Raw genomic sequence first — 20718 nt, 5'->3', positions numbered from 1 at the left:
ATAATTAGTTAAAGTAAGAAGCGGTAATGCTTATTGACAAGTATATTTGTATAATATATTTTGACATTGTTTAATATACTTTGACATTGTATGTCGTGATTATGGGCTTTAATTCTCTTTTATTTAATAAATGTTGCGTGACTTAATTAAATTGTTTTAATTACGTCGTTACTCAACAAGGTGAATGACCAGCAATAAACATAACACGTATTAGTAAATACAATGGAAACTATGTTGTAATAATTCCTTATGTAGGTATTGTTTGTAAATAAACATATATTGTATAAGTACATTATTGTTTTTCTTGACACACTATACATTTATATAAATTATGTTTATGCTAAGCAGATTCACCAAGGTTTTTTGCACTCATTTGTGATTCAATGTTTTCAGGTCACGTATGTAGATCTTTCTAGAACTCTTTGTGGGTCAAATCTAAGCAATTTATAAAGCATTGCGATCGAAAGACTACCAACAATTTGCTGACGACAGACTGCAATATGATACAAAAGCCTAAGTTAGGTGGGTATGTTGTATGTATATATGTGCAGATTAAAAAAAGTAGATAGGCATTGTACTTTACTCGGGTCTATGTAAGACTATTCTGAAAGGGTCGGAGGAGAATCTGAATAATAGAGGCACCTTCCGTTTCAGCTCTACTTTGCTGAATTATAAATAGGCAATGAATATTGCAGATGTTTATCCATTGCAAAGTTATGAAAGTCGGAAATTTTGTTTTCAACCGTCTGCAACTGGTTTTTTTAATGGTAGCTTAGTGTGAATATTTTAACAAGTTTGTATTTCTGCTTTTAGTCCTATTTCTTGTGCCAGTAACTAGGTAGGTATATATACAAAGTAGCAAAGTATATGGGTATATGTAAATAAATCGATAAGTCCTTGGAACAGTGTTGTGCAGGTCGAATGTCGGTAACCTTTACACGAAACCGATCAATGTACTCGCTACACTGGTTTGAGACGAGCGGTGAATAAAATGATACGTACGAGTCCAATTGGATATGATTTGAGTTTGTCTTTGTATTAAATTGTGTGAAATTCTTTGTGGGGCTAAATTGAGAATGAGAATAGGTACGAAACCTGTGCTGTGCGATTTGTTTGAAACTTGGGATTTTCACTGAATCAGTTATCAGGTTTTTTCTTAAACCTACCTTTTATACTAGCAACTGATTCTATAATTCTTCTTATCTTGCCAAAAGCCACCAGTTTTATGAAAGTGTTTGATATGTGTATTCAATGTATTCATAGCGCTTTTCCCTGTTTATGAGAATTTTAACCACTGCATTATAGCTAAATCGTGCGTTGGGTAATTAAGTACCTACTACCTACTCTAGATCATGATATAGGTATTATCAATGGACAAAATAACTAAGAACCTTATGTCCAAAGAACAATATTTCGTGTTCAGGAGTTTTTAAAATAGTTGAAGTCCTTCGAAGTGCATTAAATGAATGCGGCAAATTAATGTGACACACAAATTAATGTGCACACCTACGAATTTTTGTTTTATGTTATTACGATATGAGGTTCTCATCTCTTTTTCGAATTATTGAATCCTTGACAATATTCTGGATGCGTTTTGAGAAATTAGGTAACTCAATGATCTACTGACTATAATAACAGTTCAACTGCATTACGAGCAAAATAGTAGGAAACAAAAGCGGGTCAGGTAGAAATAGAGAATTCTGAAGGATGGTCTGTATCACGGCTGCAATAAATAATGTGCGTGTAGTTTTTAAATTAAAACCTAGAAACAATGCTCTATAGGAAATACAGAAAATTTGCTTTAACCATGTTTTATTATCAGTCTGTTGTAGGTATGCTCGGGGTGTAGATATGAGTTACGGAGTTGATTTTCAGAAAACTTGAATCAAGAAATAACTTTGACAGTTTCGCAGATAGTTTTCGGCAAATCTGTCAAAAAGGTAAAATAAATCCGCAAATAAAGATTTTGATTTCTACCTAGTTCATTAGTCCTAATAGAAGAAGGAGTCATTTAAAAACGAATGTTTTCTGATGAAAGGAATATTATCAGCCTTACGAAAAACTGTATAAGCTACAACCTTTCAGCCAAAGACTGTTAAAGTTGTTCGGGTGACGGACTAAGAAATCGATCACATAATTACGGTCGGTTCCCACAGCCAATAAACGTCAAAGTATTCTCAGAAAAAACAACATTTTATCATATTTTTCCTTTAACATATTCGAAGAAGTCAATCAGTTACCTTATGGTCCACCGCCACAACAATTAAAAGTTACAAGTACATGTAATAACAACGCCGTTTAAAAGGAAGCAGCAATGACGTACGAATTTATTACTTCCTTCGAACTGTGTTGCTTGAGAAAAAACAATTTAATTTAACGTTTAATAACAGTTTTTATATTCATTTAGTTTTATCCCTGAGCTACTAGCACTGATTACTAATACATATATTTATTGCTATTCCGGTAACTCCTTTGTGCTGAAATTCTCTTCCACAAAAACTATACGTATTTGAAACTGATTTTGAAAGTCCACTTGCTTCACAATTTCATCAGACGGGAATCAAACTCACGGCTAGTGTACTCGCATGTGTAGTATTTACCGTTGTTGATTGTTGTTTAAACTTAAAAACTTGTTGTAACACTTACACCCGTGATTCTGCTCTGGAGTGTAGGTCACAAAAACATGTTCTTTTTTTATAACAAGAGTCAATTACACATTCGGTAAGTAGGTACCATAAACCAACTTACTGTACTCCTAACAAGGTCTCTACCGATCAAAATTTGAACCTCAGCTTAATATCTTTAACAAAAGGATAACTAAAGTATGAATGAGTAACAATGCTAAGCTAAGCACCAATAAATCTTACTTAGGTGCTCCTAAATAGGTGCAAACCTGAACTAGGCACCAATTACGCAAAATGTAACTCGGTAGAAACAATGTTATCAGCCCAACTTACCATCGTTATTTGTAAACACATTTTTTTGCCATTTCCCTTTAATCGGCCACGCCATGGCAAACCCAGGAAATCAAGGTTAATGCTTAAATTAGAGCATTACAGGTAAAAAACAAGAAACTCCTTTCACCCAATCTAACGAGTGGACATCTAGTTAAGAGTGGACAAAGCAATCTGAGCGTTGCTCTTAATAACAACAGCGGTATTACCTACTTTTTGCATTAATAACGTGTGTATTTTACATTGAAGTGCATGCCATGATAAGTTCAGCTTAGTTTAATATCGGACCGGAGTACATTTACATGTCCAAAGCGAAACACACGTGCAAAAAAATATTTAAACGTAATAACGGTTCTGATTCGGTATTAAGTGCGGTCATTTTTTGTCATCATCATAATAAGTAGATACACCGGTGATTTGGCCGGTGACCACCCACGTGCTGCTACCGTTTTGTTTAACGCTAATATCATGAATTTTGGATACAGTTTATGCATTGTCCTGGGTATGTACTCGTTATTTTTCTTTGTGCTACAAAAATACATATTTATTAAATATTACAGCAAAAATATGGGCTTATTCCTTGCCACCAATGTTACTTATCTTTTTTATTACTAAAACTTGGAGCCTGCGGTACCTAAAGTTTCTTAAGAGCCAAGGTTCCACTTATACAATAATTTATAGTAATATTCATTCCTATAATCAACGAACAAGTTTTCCGAGCAATACTTAAAGTTACCTACTTAAAATATCGAACAAAGAATCATAATCCTATATTTTTGTCATCCAAATTATGGTATATCGGACGGTATTTTAAATGCTTAAGCAACAAAAAAAATATAATAAGCCTCGTAACATTCAAAACACGTTCAATAAAATCCTAACTATACTAAAATTAGATGATCTTTAAAGGACACTTGCATTCTCCGAACTTGTAACATAACGCATCATAGCAAAACATCAAAAACATACTGTAATGTAGTAAAATCTAAACGCAATTGGCGTTTGACATTGACAGTTTCAGACAATTTGACATATTATTCTACTAAATTAAAAATAAAGTAACGATGATATTATCCTTAAATCCTTTATACATTTTTAAAAAGACGATTAATGTAATGTTGTATGAAAATGACTGAAATAAATTGATCCATCTATAAAATTTAAATTTCACAATTTTGTAACTGAAAATGCTCATTAGTCTAGAATTATAAGAACTTGTAACTAGTAACCATGAGCCTTCTATAATTACTAGTATTTATGGCATGTGTATAAGCATTTCGCAAGAATGACGTGATTCCTTTGTATTTAATTATAACGAAGTGAACTCTGTTGCTTGGTCAAGGTAGATAACTAAACCTTTGTCTGGTTCTTTACGCATTAGTGGTATAATTAGTCGACGATTACGCTTATCTCATTCATGTTTTATTGAAAGTAATACAGAATTTATTTGTTTCCTTCCAGTCGTTATAATGGGTGAAGATATTTCCGCTCAGGATCTTGCCTTAGAATCGTGGATGAACGATCTACCGCCACAGTTAAAAGAAGTGCCTTTAATTTATCTTGCTATTCCAGGTATACTGTACTTATATTAGTGATTATATGTATGTTTTTCAACTGTAAATATCACAAAAGTTTGAATTCAGTACTTTTTTGTGCCATTCACTTTTTGATTAATAAATCCCTGTTTGATGCCTGTTCAAACAGGTCCTCACTGTAATGTTATGTTTAAATGTTCCTAGATTACACAAAACAATGACATGGAGCTTACTAACTAATAATAAACACAAAAAAATAAACCACTTAACGGAAATTAAACTTGTTCAACCTTAGAGCTGATTATGCAGATAAATGCTTTATTGCAGTGCAGCCTACCCAGCAGTGTAATAATAATATATTTTTTTACTATTAAACCTAATATGTTACTAGACAAACCTAAAATGTTCTTATTATTTCTAAAGGTGTTAAACTGCAAATGTTTTGTTCATGCATTGTGATATCTAACCTCGCATAGGCCTTTCATATACCCTTTATATTTTAATAACCAGCTTTAAAAATTACATTATCCTAACACTATCATATTTCAGGCAGCCATGACTCAATGACATATGGCATAACACGGTCTAGTAAAGTAGCTCCTGACGCAGAACCGATACTACATCGACTGTACCCATTATTCCGAGGTACGATCTTACGGTGGACCATTACGCAGGCCAGTGACACTTGGCACCAACTACTCATTGGCATTAGGTATCTTTGAAGTAACATTAGCACATTATGCACTACTATATCACTAGTTATATGCTTTTATATTAATTGCTCATGTAACACTGTAGCACAATGTATGTATACACTTTTTACTTATGTTGTTATTTACATGTAAGTAGTCTTCTATAATATTTTACATAAACTAAATCAAGACAAGTAAGTATGAACAATGTTAAGAATAACTAAAAGTTCCAGATAAGAATTGTTGATAGCTGACAATTGTTTTATCTTCTTAAAAGCAGTATTTTTATAATTTTATTAAATGTTGTGTTTAAATCAAATGAAAAATAACTGCATACAAAAGCCTGTAAAGACATTTTATAACCATTGCTAAATAAATGTTATTTATAATTTTTCAGGTACCTTGACTTAAGATTGGCTACTATGCCAAATGAGGAGAACTTCTATTTCACCCATGGTTTATATGGAGAAGAAATATCAAAAGCATTGACTCAAGTCAAGGATTTTGTTGATACACACCCTGGAGAGGTAATAAATAATGCTGGCCAAAAAATATTTGTCTTTGACCCTTTTTGGTTATCAATTACTCAAATAGCTAATATCATGTCCCATTAATATTAAATTAAGCTAGATAAGCATGTAGTTTGTTAAATTTGAATGCTGATTACCTACTATTAGAGTCACACATAGAATGGTTATTAAAGATACATGTTTCCACTTTTTCAGGTGGTCATTTTGGATTGCCAGCATTTCTATGGATTTACTCCCCAACATCATCAAAAACTGATGCGGTACTTACTGAATCTCTACGGCCCAAGATTAGTGCCGCGGCAAGTTGATCTCAAAGCTATTACACTCAACTCACTACACAGATTAAAAATGCAGGTATGAGAAGAAAAGAGAAATGCTTATACGTATATACGCTATCCGAAAATTGACCATTATTACATTTTTCGCTGGAGCTGAAATTATGATAATTTGTGATCCTTTGGCGCAATCACCTTGTCATCTGTTACTCAGAATCAGGTGTTTTAGATATTGCCACAACACAATTTTTTGTGAGATTTTTATATTAAAAGTTGACTGTTCATAGATTTTCATGTTCATAAAAAAGTTAATTGATAGATAGGTAGTTGATTGAAACATAAACACGTGCCCTCTAAAAACTACTAATATCACTGCTTACAATAACATTGCGATGTATTTTCTTTCAGGCGAACCGGAAACGATTCTATTCTTCTTGTGTTAAACCCAAAAGCTACAATTATTTCTTAAGTCTCTCATGTTTAATAAAAATGTTTATGTACAGATTCTAATTACTATGAAATGCACGTTTCCAGGTGATCATCGTTTACCGCAACGAGTCGGTGTACGCAACAAGCGAGTTCTGGCAGCCACAAATGTTACCGTCGCCGTGGCCTCGGCAAGACACCGTGACCGGTCTACTGCGGTTCTTCGAAAACGTGAGGAGACACCCCAGCACTGGCTTCGTGCACCAAGCCGTGCTTACACCCACCGCTAGTTTTATAATTATCAGGTACAACAGCGGGTTATACTCTCCATTTAAGTTTACTTACATACAATTACAACACCTTCGTTATGTAAACACAACCCTCATGAATAAAGGACCGATCTAAGACATAAATGCCCTAGCCCAGAAGACCGGGTAATAGATAACCATTAATTACATCATGGCGTTAACGTGGTCGAAGTGTATACTAAATGTGGGGATCTACTTACCACAAAGTATTAGATACAAGAAATTCAATTCTCTACTGGTTGAAGCTTCAATAAGCATAAAACATCGTAACATTTCAGATGGATATCAAGTCTACGTGAGAAATGCGCGGTACCGGTCACAAGGGATGTGTTACCAGTACTAACAGAGTACAGTCCGGGCCCGCCACTGCCTGGCAACTCATCCGTCGGTATCCGCTCACCGGTCAACGTTGTCATAGGAGACTTTGTCGACATGAACGACGCCATATTCCCCAAAACTATCATAGACCTCAACATGAAACTATTGAGAAACACAGATATCGTACACCACGGGTAAGAATATAAGCAGCATTTTAATACAAGCTATTTTTTGGTTTTTACGGCCTATATCAGCATCACGAATGTACCTGAGCATTTTTTATTTGTTTACAAAAGTAGGTTTTAACTGTGATATAAAATCGTATTTTGTACTCTGTAATACAGACTGTCTGTTCTGTTGTCAACTGTAATTGATACATACCATATAAGTGCCTGAATAAAATACTTTTATTTTTAAAACATGGTTTGAGTACCCACATTACATGACTGTTTACGAAAAACATGTAAACTAAGCACTGGTTTTACCGAACATTTTGTTACAGAAATCATCTAACTGTATTCTTTCACACAGATCTTTGAAAGACCATTTGTTATCACGGCCATTTTTATAAGTATGATCCAATTTCGAGAATAATTTATCAGAAAGCTCGTCGGAAATTTCTATAATTCTACATATTTTGTCTAAACGAGCCAAGTCCTCTAGAGAATTCGTTAAATCTGTGATGTGAATGACTTGTGATTTTCTTTCATTGATTTCGAATGAGTTGTTAGAATCTGATCCGCTGGCACTATCTAATTTGTCATAAATATCTTGTTTGTATGGTTTCCTCTCTCCATTACTGATGGTGGTCACCGTGCCTTCTGCGGTACTTCTTGAAAGACTTTCTGGCATTGTGTGAACTGCACCAGAGATACATGATAACGATTGTCCAAGCTTGTTATCACTGCGATCTGCTAAGTTGACTGTTATGTCACTTTCGAAATTCGCCACATTCAATCGTGCGTCAGTGTCGGAACTAACCAGTATAATATTTCGCTTTCTTAGCTCCTCATCAATTATCTGCATATTATAATTCTTGCTTTTCATGTATTTTGTAAATTCGTTGAGGTTGAACTTTTCCAGTTTGTCCATCACAGGTTTGTTGTGATGGGAAGATTGTATCTGACATACATTTGTCTCACAAGACACATCTGGTTCAACTATCCTTATTATTTGCTCTACATCTTCCTCAAGATGTTTCATTTTACTATCAGTAAAGGCGATTTCGTTAGTGTCGCTGAAGATATTCTCAACAAGTTTGTTCGATAAACCGTCAATCAAAGTATCAAGAGTTTTTGATACAATTGCGCTAAAATCAGCCTCGCGGAGTTCTGCGCTATCATCTTTGATAAAATTCGTGGATGTTTTCAAAATGTGGGGTTCATTGTTATAACCTACTAAAGTCATATCTGTAGGTATTTTTTCTTTTTGCATTTCGTTCAACACGGTTTTGAAAGCGTGGTGTTTCAAGTCTGGTGTCAATTTACTTATAGTATTTCTCTTCCCTGCACATATTGTATACGATTCACTTTCCTTCTTAATCGCGTCATTTTCATCACTTATAGCTTTATTTTTATAATCACCACATTCTTGGAAAACTGGTATACTTGTTTGCTGTTTCATGTCTTTAGATTTATTGTTATCGTTGACTTCTTGTATCGAACCTACTTTTAGATTAGGATCGGCAGAGACATCAATATCTTTGGAGCTGTTACCTTGTGGTACAGGTTGTACTACTGTCTTACTGCTATAAGACTTTCTGAGTAAATCTTCAGTGATGTTCACCATTTTGGTAAATTCTTTCTTAACGTTTTCTAAACGCTGTTGAGCTTTAATACAATCAGATTTATCAACGTTCTTTGGCTCGAAGCCGATACAACTGTGAAAGAAAGCGTTTCTATTCTGTCTCACCGATACTTTGGCTGGTGCGCAATCTTCATTCCATATTTTGAACAGTTCGTTTTTCTTTTGAATATTATTACCCTCAGAATGTACGGAGGTCGTAATCTTAGGGTTTTCTAGAGACAATTGTTTTTTCGGAGGAACTGGAAGTTTTTCGTTATTAGAAGTTATGCTAACTGTATTGAATTTCTCATCTCTCCACTCCAGAGAAACCGCGTTCCTGCGGGGTATGTCTAATTTCCTCGAAAACTTTGATCGGACGTATGTTATTTTAGATTCTAGTGGTCTCGGTTGAGCGAACTGTCTTTCTGAGAAAAATATAGAGTCTAGCACTCTACAGGCGTAGGAGTACTCGTTTTCATACCAACAGACGATTTTGAAAAAGTTTGGTTTTAGTTGTAGACTAGAATCTGCGTCTAATATACACGAATGACTATCACCAATGAAATCTGATGATACCGCGTGGTCACTTGATATTTTTATAATATTTTGAAACTGTGCCTTGCTGGCTTTTTCTACTGTTTTTATTATATCTTGCAGTGATGTATTTGCATCTAATCTGTAGGAAAAGAAATGGATTATGAGATTCTAGTTTATCTTAAATAAATCATTGAAAATAGATTGTCAACGAGATTTTGTTCTTCTAATGATGACTGTTAAAAGAGCAGATATGTCAGTGATAAGGGATTATTCGATAACAATAAAATCTAATGTTACCGATGACGAATTGAAATGTGTATTATGTGTAGTATTCTAGGGCCCGGTTTCATCATTTCTATATATCTATCTAGTAGCGTATCAGATGAAATGTTGACAGTTGTTTTCGTGTATTTGCTGTCACTTTATTTATAAGAGATTATATTTGACATTTATTTATAAGTTATTAGTCCATTAAAATGTTACATTTGTAGGCCTTTAACTTGTGTATTTCAGAGAACGCAATTCTATTTTTTTATGTATAGTGGGACAGTAGAGTTTAAAATCAAGTTTGTGTGGATTGCTACCCTGGTCATCTTGGAAAGAAGTGGCCGGGGACAAGGGTGGCGATCCCACAACCCTAAATTTAAGCTTCTAATGGGGATAATAACACATTAGGATGGAAGTATGTTTGTTGTAAATATATAAAATTTAAAAATATTGCGTCCTAAATGTAACTTCTGAATGGACTATATAGAGTGAAACTGATCTATAGAATGTATTACCTTATAGTAATATCCAACACGGAGACATTGACAATAGGCACTCTGAAGGCAAGCCCAGTGAGTTTATCCTTCACGTCCGGGATGATCTTGCCGAGAGCTTTGCACGCGCCCGTACTGGCCGGTATTATGTTCTGATGGATGCTTCTATGATCTCGCCAGTGCTACAAATATGAAGTAATACATTTTAAGAGCCGTTTCATTCTTGCGTTTGGCCAGCGTAGGCGTTCGACAAATGTAGGAACAGACGCAGACGTCAGAACGCAATAATACGTGCATGGCGTTCGTTAAATGCTGCGTTTGCGCAGTACGGGCGTCCAACGATATTGTGCGATGGGCTTGCAAATATTTGAATATTTCTTGAAATAAATCCAAGCAAACCCTAGTCGCATACTTTCATTAATCGCCTACACTGGACAAACGTTAGTGTAATTGCCGTGATTGGGCTTCAGAGCAAATATCAAATGAAATTTAAATCATTTTTGGAAAAGGTTAGCTTTCACTTGCTTTAACAATTTTGTATGCCCGAGAGTTCTTTAACCAGTTCTTGAATGATTGCAAAGACTTCATCTTGCACCTGTCTTTCATTCTGAGGATAGTTTATTTAGCAGTAAGACAGTTATGGATTAAATTGGCTCTTGGAGAACTGTGGGAGACAAATAATATACGTGCAATATTTGCATATACGTATGGACCTATGTCATAGCAACTAATTTAAGTATCTAAAGCAGAATTCTTTTGTGTAATAATAATAGTTCTAGCTATAAAAATAATTAAAAACGTATAACTCCCGGTTTCGAAGGTACATTTAGCGGTAGTTTATCTAATCAATAGCGTTTAATTAATATCATATACCTAAAAAAGACGCTATTGAATGTACTCAGAAACCGGGCATAAGTATTACCAATAAAATTTATATGCAAAAGCAAAAACAAATTCTACGAAATCTAAAGGCATAGTATAGGCTTGAATAAAAGTATGGTACAGATACCTCTCGAATTTATTTCAACGATTTTATGACAAATAAGTAGAAAGCAGATAGCAAGGATAACATAATTGTAATACGCGACTATATCAAAACAATCAATATCTGAGTTCATTTCAAGTTCATTTATAATACTATTAGGATATTCTGAAGGAGGACTTAATACTACAATATTAGAAGCACAGAAAAGAAGCCACATTTTGGTGAACAAATTAATGGTAGATTTTATGACATTTTTGTACTAGGGTGTATTTTATGATGACTTGTTGACAGTCGCTTGATCATGACCCGCGCGATTATCAAGACTTATAATAATACATATGACCTTATCTAAATACATTATATGAACCTTACACTTAATACCTATTTTTTATACCTTATATTAGAGTAAATTCTTCAAAGCTTTCGTTTTATCTTTAGTTGTAAGTACTTGTAAGTAAGTATATCAAAATGTCAAAGGCCTTCATTGTCTGCGTTTATATAAAAACATTTTTGTAAACTATTTTATCTGCCTACCAAATTGCACGATTAATATTATTATTCAACTAGCTGACCCGCGCAACTTCGCTTGCGTCACATGAGAGAGAATGGGTCATAACAATTTTCGTTGCTAATCCGCTCCTATTGGCCGAAGCGTGATGTTATATAGCTTATAGCCTTCCTCGGTAAATGGTCAACACAAACATATTTTTTCAATTCGAGCCAGTAGTTCCTGAGATTAGCGCGTTCAAACAAACTCAGCTTTATAATATTTGTATAGATAAGAGAACCTCGTAGCTAAGTAACAACTGCGTGCATCCATCTCTAAGGTTAAGCTACGCTTGCCGAGGTTGTTCCGTGGATGGGTGACCATATACTATAATATAATACTCATAACTACTTAAAAGAATATACAATTAAACTAACACGAAATTCTACCAAATACCACTAAATGGGTATAATATTAACATTAAATACGAAAATAATGTAATTAAACTACTTAAAAGAACATACAAACAAATGTATTATAACTAACACGAAATATTTAGTGGAAACTATTTTAAACTAATATCAATTCGAAAGCGCCTCAACTGATTAGAATAACGTAAGTAGCATAATAATCAAATTTCGGTTAAAAATCTCCAAAGCGTAGGCTTACCCAGCTAAGACATAAAACGTAATGATAGTGCGATTTAATATTGCCAGTAGCGCCATCTAGTGAAAGCGCCAGTGCAACCGCAAAGCGGTGGAGCGGTTTCTTCCGATTGTCGCTGTTTTCCGTGGGAATGAGATATTTTCCCGGAGTAAAAAGTAGCCTATGTCCTTTCTCGGATATCAAAGTATCTCCATACCAAATTTCACGCAAATTGGTTCAGTGGTTTAGGCGTGATTGAGTAGCAGACAGACAGACAGACAGACAGACAGACAGAGTTACTTTCGCATTTATAATATTAGTATGGATTCACTTCTTTATCCCCTGCTTTACAGGAGCTTTCCTCTTAGCTTTCCACATCTAAATCCGTACTCATATTATAAATGTGAGATCAAGGTACTAGTGCCTGTCTACTTCAACTACTAAACTACTGAACAAAAATTTCATTAATCAAACTTTGATATTTAATTTCTAAATAAAATTGTTATCTAAAGTAGTAATTACTATAAAGGCAGACGTTATTTTACCTTTCCCCTCAAACAGAGTCCATCTAAAGGCTTGAGCGACGGTGTCATAGCATGTATACTGGTTATAAACCCCTCCGCCACTCCGAAGTGGTCACCCAGCACTTTGATCATCGGCGCCAAGCAATACAACGTGCTAGATGCACATGATAGCACTTTTTGATCTGGAAAAGTTTATTTTATATATTTGATGCTCTCCTAATGTTGCAACTAGTCGTGGTTTTAGGTTACCAAGTATAAACTACTTGTTCGCTCACTCAGTGTGTCAGACATTTAATTTTATTTCTAAATTAATTACTACTTAATGAGCGCATTGCAGGGTCCGAACTGCTCCTTGAAGACCCAGTGTTCCAAGCAATCCATACATTTATATTAAAATTCGCTCTAACATTCAATGGAAGACATGATTCGTTGGGAAAACCCTACCTAACTAAGCCATTACTAAAATTCATAAAGAATTAAAATAATTGGAAATTTTTTGTTCAGTTTTAACACATACAAAATTAACCACAGGAAGGTGTTACCCACTTTGTTTAATTAAGTCAAAGTTGATCGTTAAAATTTCAACATAGTACCCAAATGCAAATACTTGATTGTCATTCAACGTATTCATTGCATTATCGCGTTAATCGATACAATTACCCGCATCAGTAATGTATTGATGACTAATGAATAAATAAGTGATCAATCAAAGCTCATTACTATAACGGAAGGAAACTTGATAAAATGTTTCCAAAATCATTTCCCGTAATCGGAGTAACATAATCAGTTAAGTGCATTATCACTTCGGATAAAAGTTGCTCATCTGTTTTAAGTTTGGCAAATGTTTGGGGCAAATATTGTTTTTTTTTAAATATACGTTGTTAAAATCGCTTACTTCACATTTATTCAATTTTCTTGACAGTTTTCTAGACTGAACAACCAGTCTAAAAGCGAAGGCATTTAGAAATACTAAACGATCATCCACCAGGTGCCTTGCTGCACAAGAGTTCGCCTACCATATGCGTCGCTTATTTTAACAATATTAAAAGGGCGGAACAAGATATACTGGCTTTAAAGTACATATTTATATGCTTGTTTTGATTTACCTGTACTGAGTTTATTATCATTGACTCCCAGTATGATCATAGGAACATCTACACTTGGTGACGTGACTATCACACGTTTCACTCCAATGCTTGCTAGGTGACCCTAAACACAAACATAACTTTATCTCTTTCTATCTTAGGTATATTATACGAGAGGAAAAAGGACGAATATAGAATTATAAAGAGGTAATCTAGTCTAGAATGTACACTGATGCCCTTTTGATATGTATCGGGATTAATTAGTTTCTTACCTACATCATTGACCCCCATAGGACGATAGTTCATTGAGGTGAAGGAAATTGTGACGTAGGTTTTCTAGTTTCAATGATATAAGACAGATAAGTACTTCCTTCATAGAGATACTCGATTGGAAATAGAAATAAAGAAATCTTGTTGTTTATCACAACTGATTTATAATGCCATAGTTCAAATAGCTAGAGTATAAGTTCCTAATGGGGGATACTGCCTCTGGAGCTTTTTGTAGGGGTGGTAGGGAGTTCAAATACAAATGAAAAATAACTAAAAATTGCAGGTATAACTATTACGTCTAGGGGGGAATCAAAATCAAACTCACGTGACCTTTGCGGTAGTATTGTGCTGACTAATATATTTTATGGACTTGTCTGGTACCGACTATGGGAATTCCCTTGAGATATCTACTGCAGTCTACATATTATAAGGTCCCTTAATGTTCTGAAATCTTATTAATATTTAGGTAAAGTAAGTATAACGCACCGAGGCTTTGTCCATGCAAGTGAACATTCCAGAAGCTTCGACTACATACTGGACACCCGCCAGCTGCCATGGCACTTGAGACGGAACTTGGACTCGGAATACTTTTATTTGATGATCTATATATTGTAGAAAAGATAAGAGGGTTTGTATAAAGCCAGTAAGTATATACCTTTTGAAATCTACTTGTAACTGCCCTGGTAATAGAACTTCCATGACTGTTTGCTCAAATGGCTCTTAGGTAAAACATTACTTTTGTTGTCTGTCCAACCAGGCGATGGGAATAAGTTTAAGCAGGAATTAAAGACCCAATAAAACCTTTGTTATATTATTGGTAGTAGTAAGAATCCCATGCTATGTTTGCTTCCGTGTCTGACACGACCATGGCAAGAAACGGTGTAAGATACCCAAAGCACAGAACTCTTCAAGAAAATAAAGTAGTTGTCTCCTACTTTTGTAATCTAATCAAAATGTTTGGTTGACTAAAGACAGCTGTTTGGACACTCGCGATTTTTAACTACCTAAAAGTACGAAAATAGGTAAGCATCTTGGACCAATCCCACATTTTATACACAGCTATCTTATCTCGTGACCTTATTGACGACAAGAGGGATAAAAAGAGGGCGTTTTCTTATAAACATTAAACAAAACGATTACAATAAAAAACAACCGTTACGCAATGTGAGCTCTTACATTGCACAATCAGTTTGCGACTGATTCTGTTTGAACTCATAAACAGATTCAAGGTGATTGAGTACTTAGACATATTGAAATACATTGTAAAGACTAGATCTTTCAATTGCTATTATTTGCTTCGGGCTTGATCTAATTTAGAAAGGCGTTTTAAATGTCTGGATTCAATTTCGTACTTCAATAGACGTATCTTATCATTGAAATCAAAAAATATGAGCTATGACCATAAGAAACCTTTTAGAAAATATCCGAATCGTAGGTAAATACCTATATCATCAACTGGCCTAAACTTCTAAACTCTCTGAATATTTTGGGCTTCACAAGAGTTGCAGCATAAAATATATTAACTCAGATGTTTTTGGCCAAATACCAAGCTCAAACCACTAGTGATTTGGCTGTGTCTACAATGCTACAGTACTCAGATGTAATTATACATAAAATATACGGTTTTCTCTTACCATTGACGGTGATTTCATCGTCGGTATATGAAACGTTCCCTCTAAATATTCCATGGGTGGAATCGAACTTGATCAAGTAGCAAATATACTCGACGTCGATAGCCGGGTCGTTGATAGCAGATACCTGTAGATAATGGAATATCATTATGGTTTTACAAGTCAAATGAAGGGCATATCTAGTAGCTTCTACGTGCCAAATAACTTTGTGTCTGATTATAGCGTGCGAGGAAAGTAAAAAATAAATCCTTAAGGGAGGAAAGAGAATCTGATATTCGTCTCAACAACCTTATAACTTTCCTCGTAAGAAAAGTTCCGATCTCAGGCCTTCGGAACTCAACGTTAATGGACATTATGATTGGCAATTTATCACTTTTACCTCTATTTCTGGATTTTGACAACAAGTTCGGAATATTATTCTGCCAATTCGGCCAAAACCATTGATTCCGACTTTTATAACCATAACTGAAAAGCACTTTCGATTATACGATTTTGATATTTAGTTTTTGTTGTTAACTATACATTTGATAAGGATTTTTAAATGTAAATACAATCTTATAAATTAGTATAAATAATATGACATTTTAAATTACGCGCGCCCATGGCCCCACAAAAAAATCGGCCATGCTAGCGCCAATCAGAAGCTAAATTTTTGCAAACGTTGAATGTGTCGTTTAAGTCAGACATTCAATTACGGTTTATGGTAAACTCCATTTATTATATTTTTTTATTGAAGTTGAACTGGTAGATTGGGTTGTGGTTTTCTATTATTTGTATCGATTAAAACAGATTCTCTTTTAAAAGCAATTCTAATAGCCGGCCAAGTCCATGAATATAAAATAAATCAATTCGCAAACAAAAAAAACCGCTACTAATCGGCAAACTAGATTTTATCTCAAAGCTTCACTAGAAAGCATAGACTATGAAAATATATTCTACAGATTAAAACATTATAAGAACCGACATTAGGTATAAAATAAAATTTCAAAGTCGTCTCTGATTTTCTTTTCTTAAATGTTTTAGATATTGGTTTTTTAGTAGTAGAAAGAAACGTTTTAGTACCAGAACTGGATAACAAGCATAAAATATTTATAATCGCAATACAATTTCCCCAAATATGTGCAGATATGGTATATTTGAACTTAAACGCTAAAGTACGTTCTGACATTATTTTTTTAGTATCTTTTACGTTAAAAATAACATTGATTCAATCACTATTCGTAGATTTAAAATACGTTTATTATAGGTTGGTAGGTGTCTACCCGGTCTGTTAAATATTTTGTTCTTTGGTTCATTGATCTTCTGGAAATTGTCTATTATTACATGCCCGACTCCGCGCTGCCTTGTCCTTCAGCTGACATTTTAAAACTCCATCTCGGGGAGAGCGTACGTGGTGTTACAGATTTACTTGTTTCCTGATAAATTTATTCCGGTAAGTACATAAAAACAATTGTATGTTAATAACATTATTACTCGATTGTTTCAAGAAGACCATAACTAAACTTGATCGAAACGTTTAATACAATTTGCCGGCCGTATTTTATTAACCACGTAGCAGTGTTAAGAACTTACGATCTGTTGTAACTTTTATAATAATTTGTGTAATCCATGAACATTCACTGCTATGCAAATATGCATTAGTTATTTTATTTGATTATTTGTTAATATTATAGGTTCAAAATATCCATGTTTTTACTGTTTTTATGTGTGACCTCTATGCGACCTCCATACCGGCCGGCTTCGTCATTCATCATACGATTATCTTATTGCATGGTGTTTAGTTTTTTACAATCGCAAACAATTTTTATTATGTATTTAGTGCAAACACGAAGCCGGCGCGTGATTATGTCACTGGCTTCCTGAATTTGCTATTTATACTTCGGGAACTGACCTACGTGCAAACAGTCATGGCGCTAATAGTCTTATTGGTATTTAGAAGTGCATTCCATGGGCACTGCAAACTGTAATAACCTTTTTACTCGTTTAAATTCTCGTTCTAATTATATTCGTTTTTAAAATACAATCTAATATGTATTAATGGTCATCGTCTCATACAGATAATACGTTTTATTATAATATTACCGGCTTTTATCCAGTTTTTTAAATTGCTAATTCAGAGCACAGAGATATAACCTGCTTGTCTTTTGTTTGACCTTGAATCGTAACTAGGGGTCGACAAACGCTAGGACGAATTATATGCAGTACATTGAAGGTAGTTAGCGATGATTTATGGGAAAATAGGAAGGAAATGTAGGGCTGTTAACGGTAACAACAGGATAATAGTAATTCTATCATTTAAGGAAATGTATTATGCGCTTAGGTAATTCCTAGTTACAAGTCAAAGTGTAAGAAATTCCTACTCTTCAGAATTATTTTATAGTAAAGATGATCAAGCAAAATATTAGTCTAGTTACTGTCTAGTTTACAGTTGGTAGGTAGGTATATTGTCGGTGATAAAAAATCATATGCTAGTCTGTATTTAATTTCAATATCGGTAAAAGGCAAACGTACTCTTATCAGCTAATCGGGTGCTAATATCATTACTTGTCTGCGTGATACTTCAATTCATGAAATCACCATTTAATTCATAAAATCGTGTTAAATACCTTTGCGTACGTTTTCGTTTACAATTCATTGCATTCTTAATTTATTAGTTAATGAAAAGTAGTAGGTACATACTGTCGAAAGTTTTACACGCTTAATTAGTATTGTGATTTTGTGAATTTTTCATTTCACCTAGCATTAAAAAAATGCAGTTGAAGAATACTTTTCGGTTTTCTGAATGTGTCAATAAAATAAGTGTTAATGTATGTTTTTTCTATGAATCACACTATACGTAAATCAATGCAATCATGTATAATCCCTCAAAGACAATCATGTTAAAGTACCTTTTTTATGATAACGTAGGTATCTGCACTTGAATAAGCATTGTATTTTTGCTATTTATCAGTGATGATGATGATGATGAAATCAGTTAACTGATTATTTAACCTATGATATCATGAAACTTAGTTGACCATACTGTAGTTAGTTGAATGTAGAACTAAAACAGACATTAATTTCGTCGTAATCAAACCGTAGTTAAAAAGTACTAAATATATTACAATAATTTCTAGTATCGGCCGTCAAATAATTTGTGCTTTTCGATTTTTCCAGACATGTCGAAGATCGGTATCAACGGATTTGGCCGCATTGGCCGTCTGGTCTTGCGCGCGGCTGTTGAAAAAGGCGCTCAAGTAGTCGCCATCAACGACCCCTTCATCGGTCTTGACTACATGGTGTACCTGTTCAAATACGACTCCACTCACGGTCGTTTCAAGGGCACCGTCGAAGTTAAGGATGGCTTCCTCGTAGTCAACGGAAACAAGATCTCTGTCTTCTGCGAGAGGGACCCCAAGGCTATCCCATGGGGCAAGGCTGGAGCTGAATACGTTGTAGAATCCACTGGTGTGTTCACCACCACAGACAAGGCTTCGGCCCATTTGGAAGGTGGTGCCAAGAAGGTCATCATCTCCGCTCCCAGCGCAGACGCACCCATGTTCGTCGTCGGTGTCAACCTTGACGCCTACGACCCCTCTTTCAAGGTCATCTCCAACGCTTCCTGCACCACCAACTGCCTTGCTCCCCTCGCCAAGGTCATTCATGACAACTTCGAGATTATTGAGGGTCTGATGACCACTGTGCATGCCACCACCGCCACCCAGAAGACTGTTGATGGACCCTCCGGCAAACTGTGGCGTGATGGCCGTGGTGCTCAACAGAATATCATTCCCGCTTCCACTGGAGCCGCTAAGGCTGTCGGCAAAGTCATTCCTGCTCTGAATGGAAAGCTGACCGGTATGGCCTTCCGTGTCCCGGTCGCTAACGTATCCGTTGTCGACCTCACTGTCCGTCTTGGCAAGCCCGCTTCCTACGATGCCATCAAGCAGAAGGTTAAGGAGGCTGCCCAGGGCCCTCTTAAGGGTATCCTCGACTACACCGAGGAACAAGTTGTATCATCCGACTTCATCGGTGATGCGCACTCCTCCATCTTTGATGCCGCCGCTGGTATCTCTCTAAACGACAACTTCGTCAAGCTTATCAGCTGGTACGACAACGAGTACGGATACTCCAACCGCGTGATCGATCTCATCAAGTACATCCAGACCAAGGATTAAATACTTGTATGTAAAATAGAGATTAATGTTATGAATGTTATGAATATGATTTGTCGAGTTTTATAATTTAAGCTTAAGTTTAGCGATCAATCTAAATTATTCAGCTACTTTGACAGTAGTATTGATATATGTATAAATTAATAATCACACAATGTTTTATGCAGTATTGCAAAAATCATGTAAGAACTCAAATAAATAATTAACAAAATATCTGTTCCTACTTTTATTTTCCTTTTTTGTAAGTGAAACCGCAGCAGTAAGAACATTTATAGTGGATTTTTTTCAATTCTTAGATCCTAAACTGGTAATCAGTCATCGCCTTTTCACAAAGTACTAACTTCGATTAGTTACAAATTATAAAATCTAAGGTGCAGAATGAAATTAGCAATAAATCTCTACGTAAAGTACTTATTAAAATGTAAAGTTATCCCTGTGTAATTATATGGGATTGAAATAATTAAGAATAGAAATACAATAATGAATGTACTATAAGGAGGAAAGTGGAGTCGGACGTATGAGATATTTCTCAGCTCCTAGTTAAATTTCATGTCCGAGTTGTGTACCTGCGACATATTACGAATTTAATATTTTTTTTATGCGGAAATTTCATGGATATCTTGTCCGTCAGTCGTCGTCACTCCGTTTCATAGGTCCTATTGGATATTGCATCAGAATATAATGTGGTTTTAGATACGTTTGGTTTTTTTATGTAAAGAAATGCTAACACAAACCCTACAAAATAAAACTGTTAAATAGAAAGTTTAAAAAGTAGTTCATTTTAATATAATAGGTTGATGTATAAACACAATAGTT

At 34.9% G+C, this 20718-nt stretch overlaps 3 protein-coding genes across 6 annotated transcripts; 2 read left to right on the top strand and 1 right to left on the bottom strand.

The window, feature by feature from the left end:
* The first annotated feature begins 393 nt into the window (after window positions 1–393).
* On the top strand, window positions 394–7457 carry LOC142979429 (PI-PLC X domain-containing protein 3). Of its 3 annotated transcripts, none has more exons than XM_076124323.1 (7): window positions 394–522; window positions 4416–4526; window positions 5039–5201; window positions 5579–5708; window positions 5907–6065; window positions 6521–6717; window positions 6999–7457. In XM_076124323.1, exons 1-7 carry the CDS (start codon window positions 501–503, stop codon window positions 7234–7236), a joined length of 1020 nt encoding a protein of 339 aa, XP_075980438.1. In that variant the 5' UTR covers window positions 394–500; the 3' UTR covers window positions 7237–7457. The 3 variants fall into 3 exon arrangements, with proteins under 3 accessions (XP_075980438.1, XP_075980437.1, XP_075980439.1); XM_076124322.1 differs by lacking the exon at window positions 394–522 and adding an exon at window positions 3224–3456; XM_076124324.1 differs by lacking the exon at window positions 394–522 and adding an exon at window positions 4037–4296.
* Window positions 7458–7467: 10 nt separating this feature from the next.
* Window positions 7468–16363, bottom strand: LOC142979428 (uncharacterized). Of its 2 annotated transcripts, XM_076124320.1 has the most exons (7): window positions 16128–16363; window positions 15752–15875; window positions 14604–14719; window positions 13869–13971; window positions 12784–12944; window positions 10143–10303; window positions 7468–9499 (listed from the first exon to the last, which is right to left on the bottom strand). In XM_076124320.1, the coding sequence occupies exons 1-7, from the start codon at window positions 16209–16211 to the stop codon at window positions 7507–7509; spliced, it is 2742 nt and encodes a 913-aa protein (XP_075980435.1). In that variant the 5' UTR covers window positions 16212–16363; the 3' UTR covers window positions 7468–7506. The 2 variants fall into 2 exon arrangements, with proteins under 2 accessions (XP_075980435.1, XP_075980436.1); XM_076124321.1 differs by lacking the exons at window positions 12784–12944; window positions 13869–13971; window positions 14604–14719; window positions 15752–15875; window positions 16128–16363 and adding exons at window positions 10647–10785; window positions 11131–11412.
* A 669-nt stretch (window positions 16364–17032) lies between these two features.
* Window positions 17033–20115, top strand: LOC142979634 (glyceraldehyde-3-phosphate dehydrogenase). Its single transcript, XM_076124682.1, has 2 exons — window positions 17033–17180; window positions 18905–20115. The coding sequence occupies exon 2, from the start codon at window positions 18907–18909 to the stop codon at window positions 19903–19905; it is 999 nt and encodes a 332-aa protein (XP_075980797.1). The 5' UTR covers window positions 17033–17180; window positions 18905–18906; the 3' UTR covers window positions 19906–20115.
* The last annotated feature ends 603 nt before the right edge of the window (window positions 20116–20718 follow it).

This window comes from Anticarsia gemmatalis, chromosome 16, assembly GCF_050436995.1.
Source record: "Anticarsia gemmatalis isolate Benzon Research Colony breed Stoneville strain chromosome 16, ilAntGemm2 primary, whole genome shotgun sequence".
Classification (NCBI taxonomy): domain Eukaryota; kingdom Metazoa; phylum Arthropoda; class Insecta; order Lepidoptera; family Erebidae; genus Anticarsia; species Anticarsia gemmatalis.
Note: the sequence above shows the minus strand (reverse complement) of the source record. Positions and strands in the feature narration are given on the sequence as shown.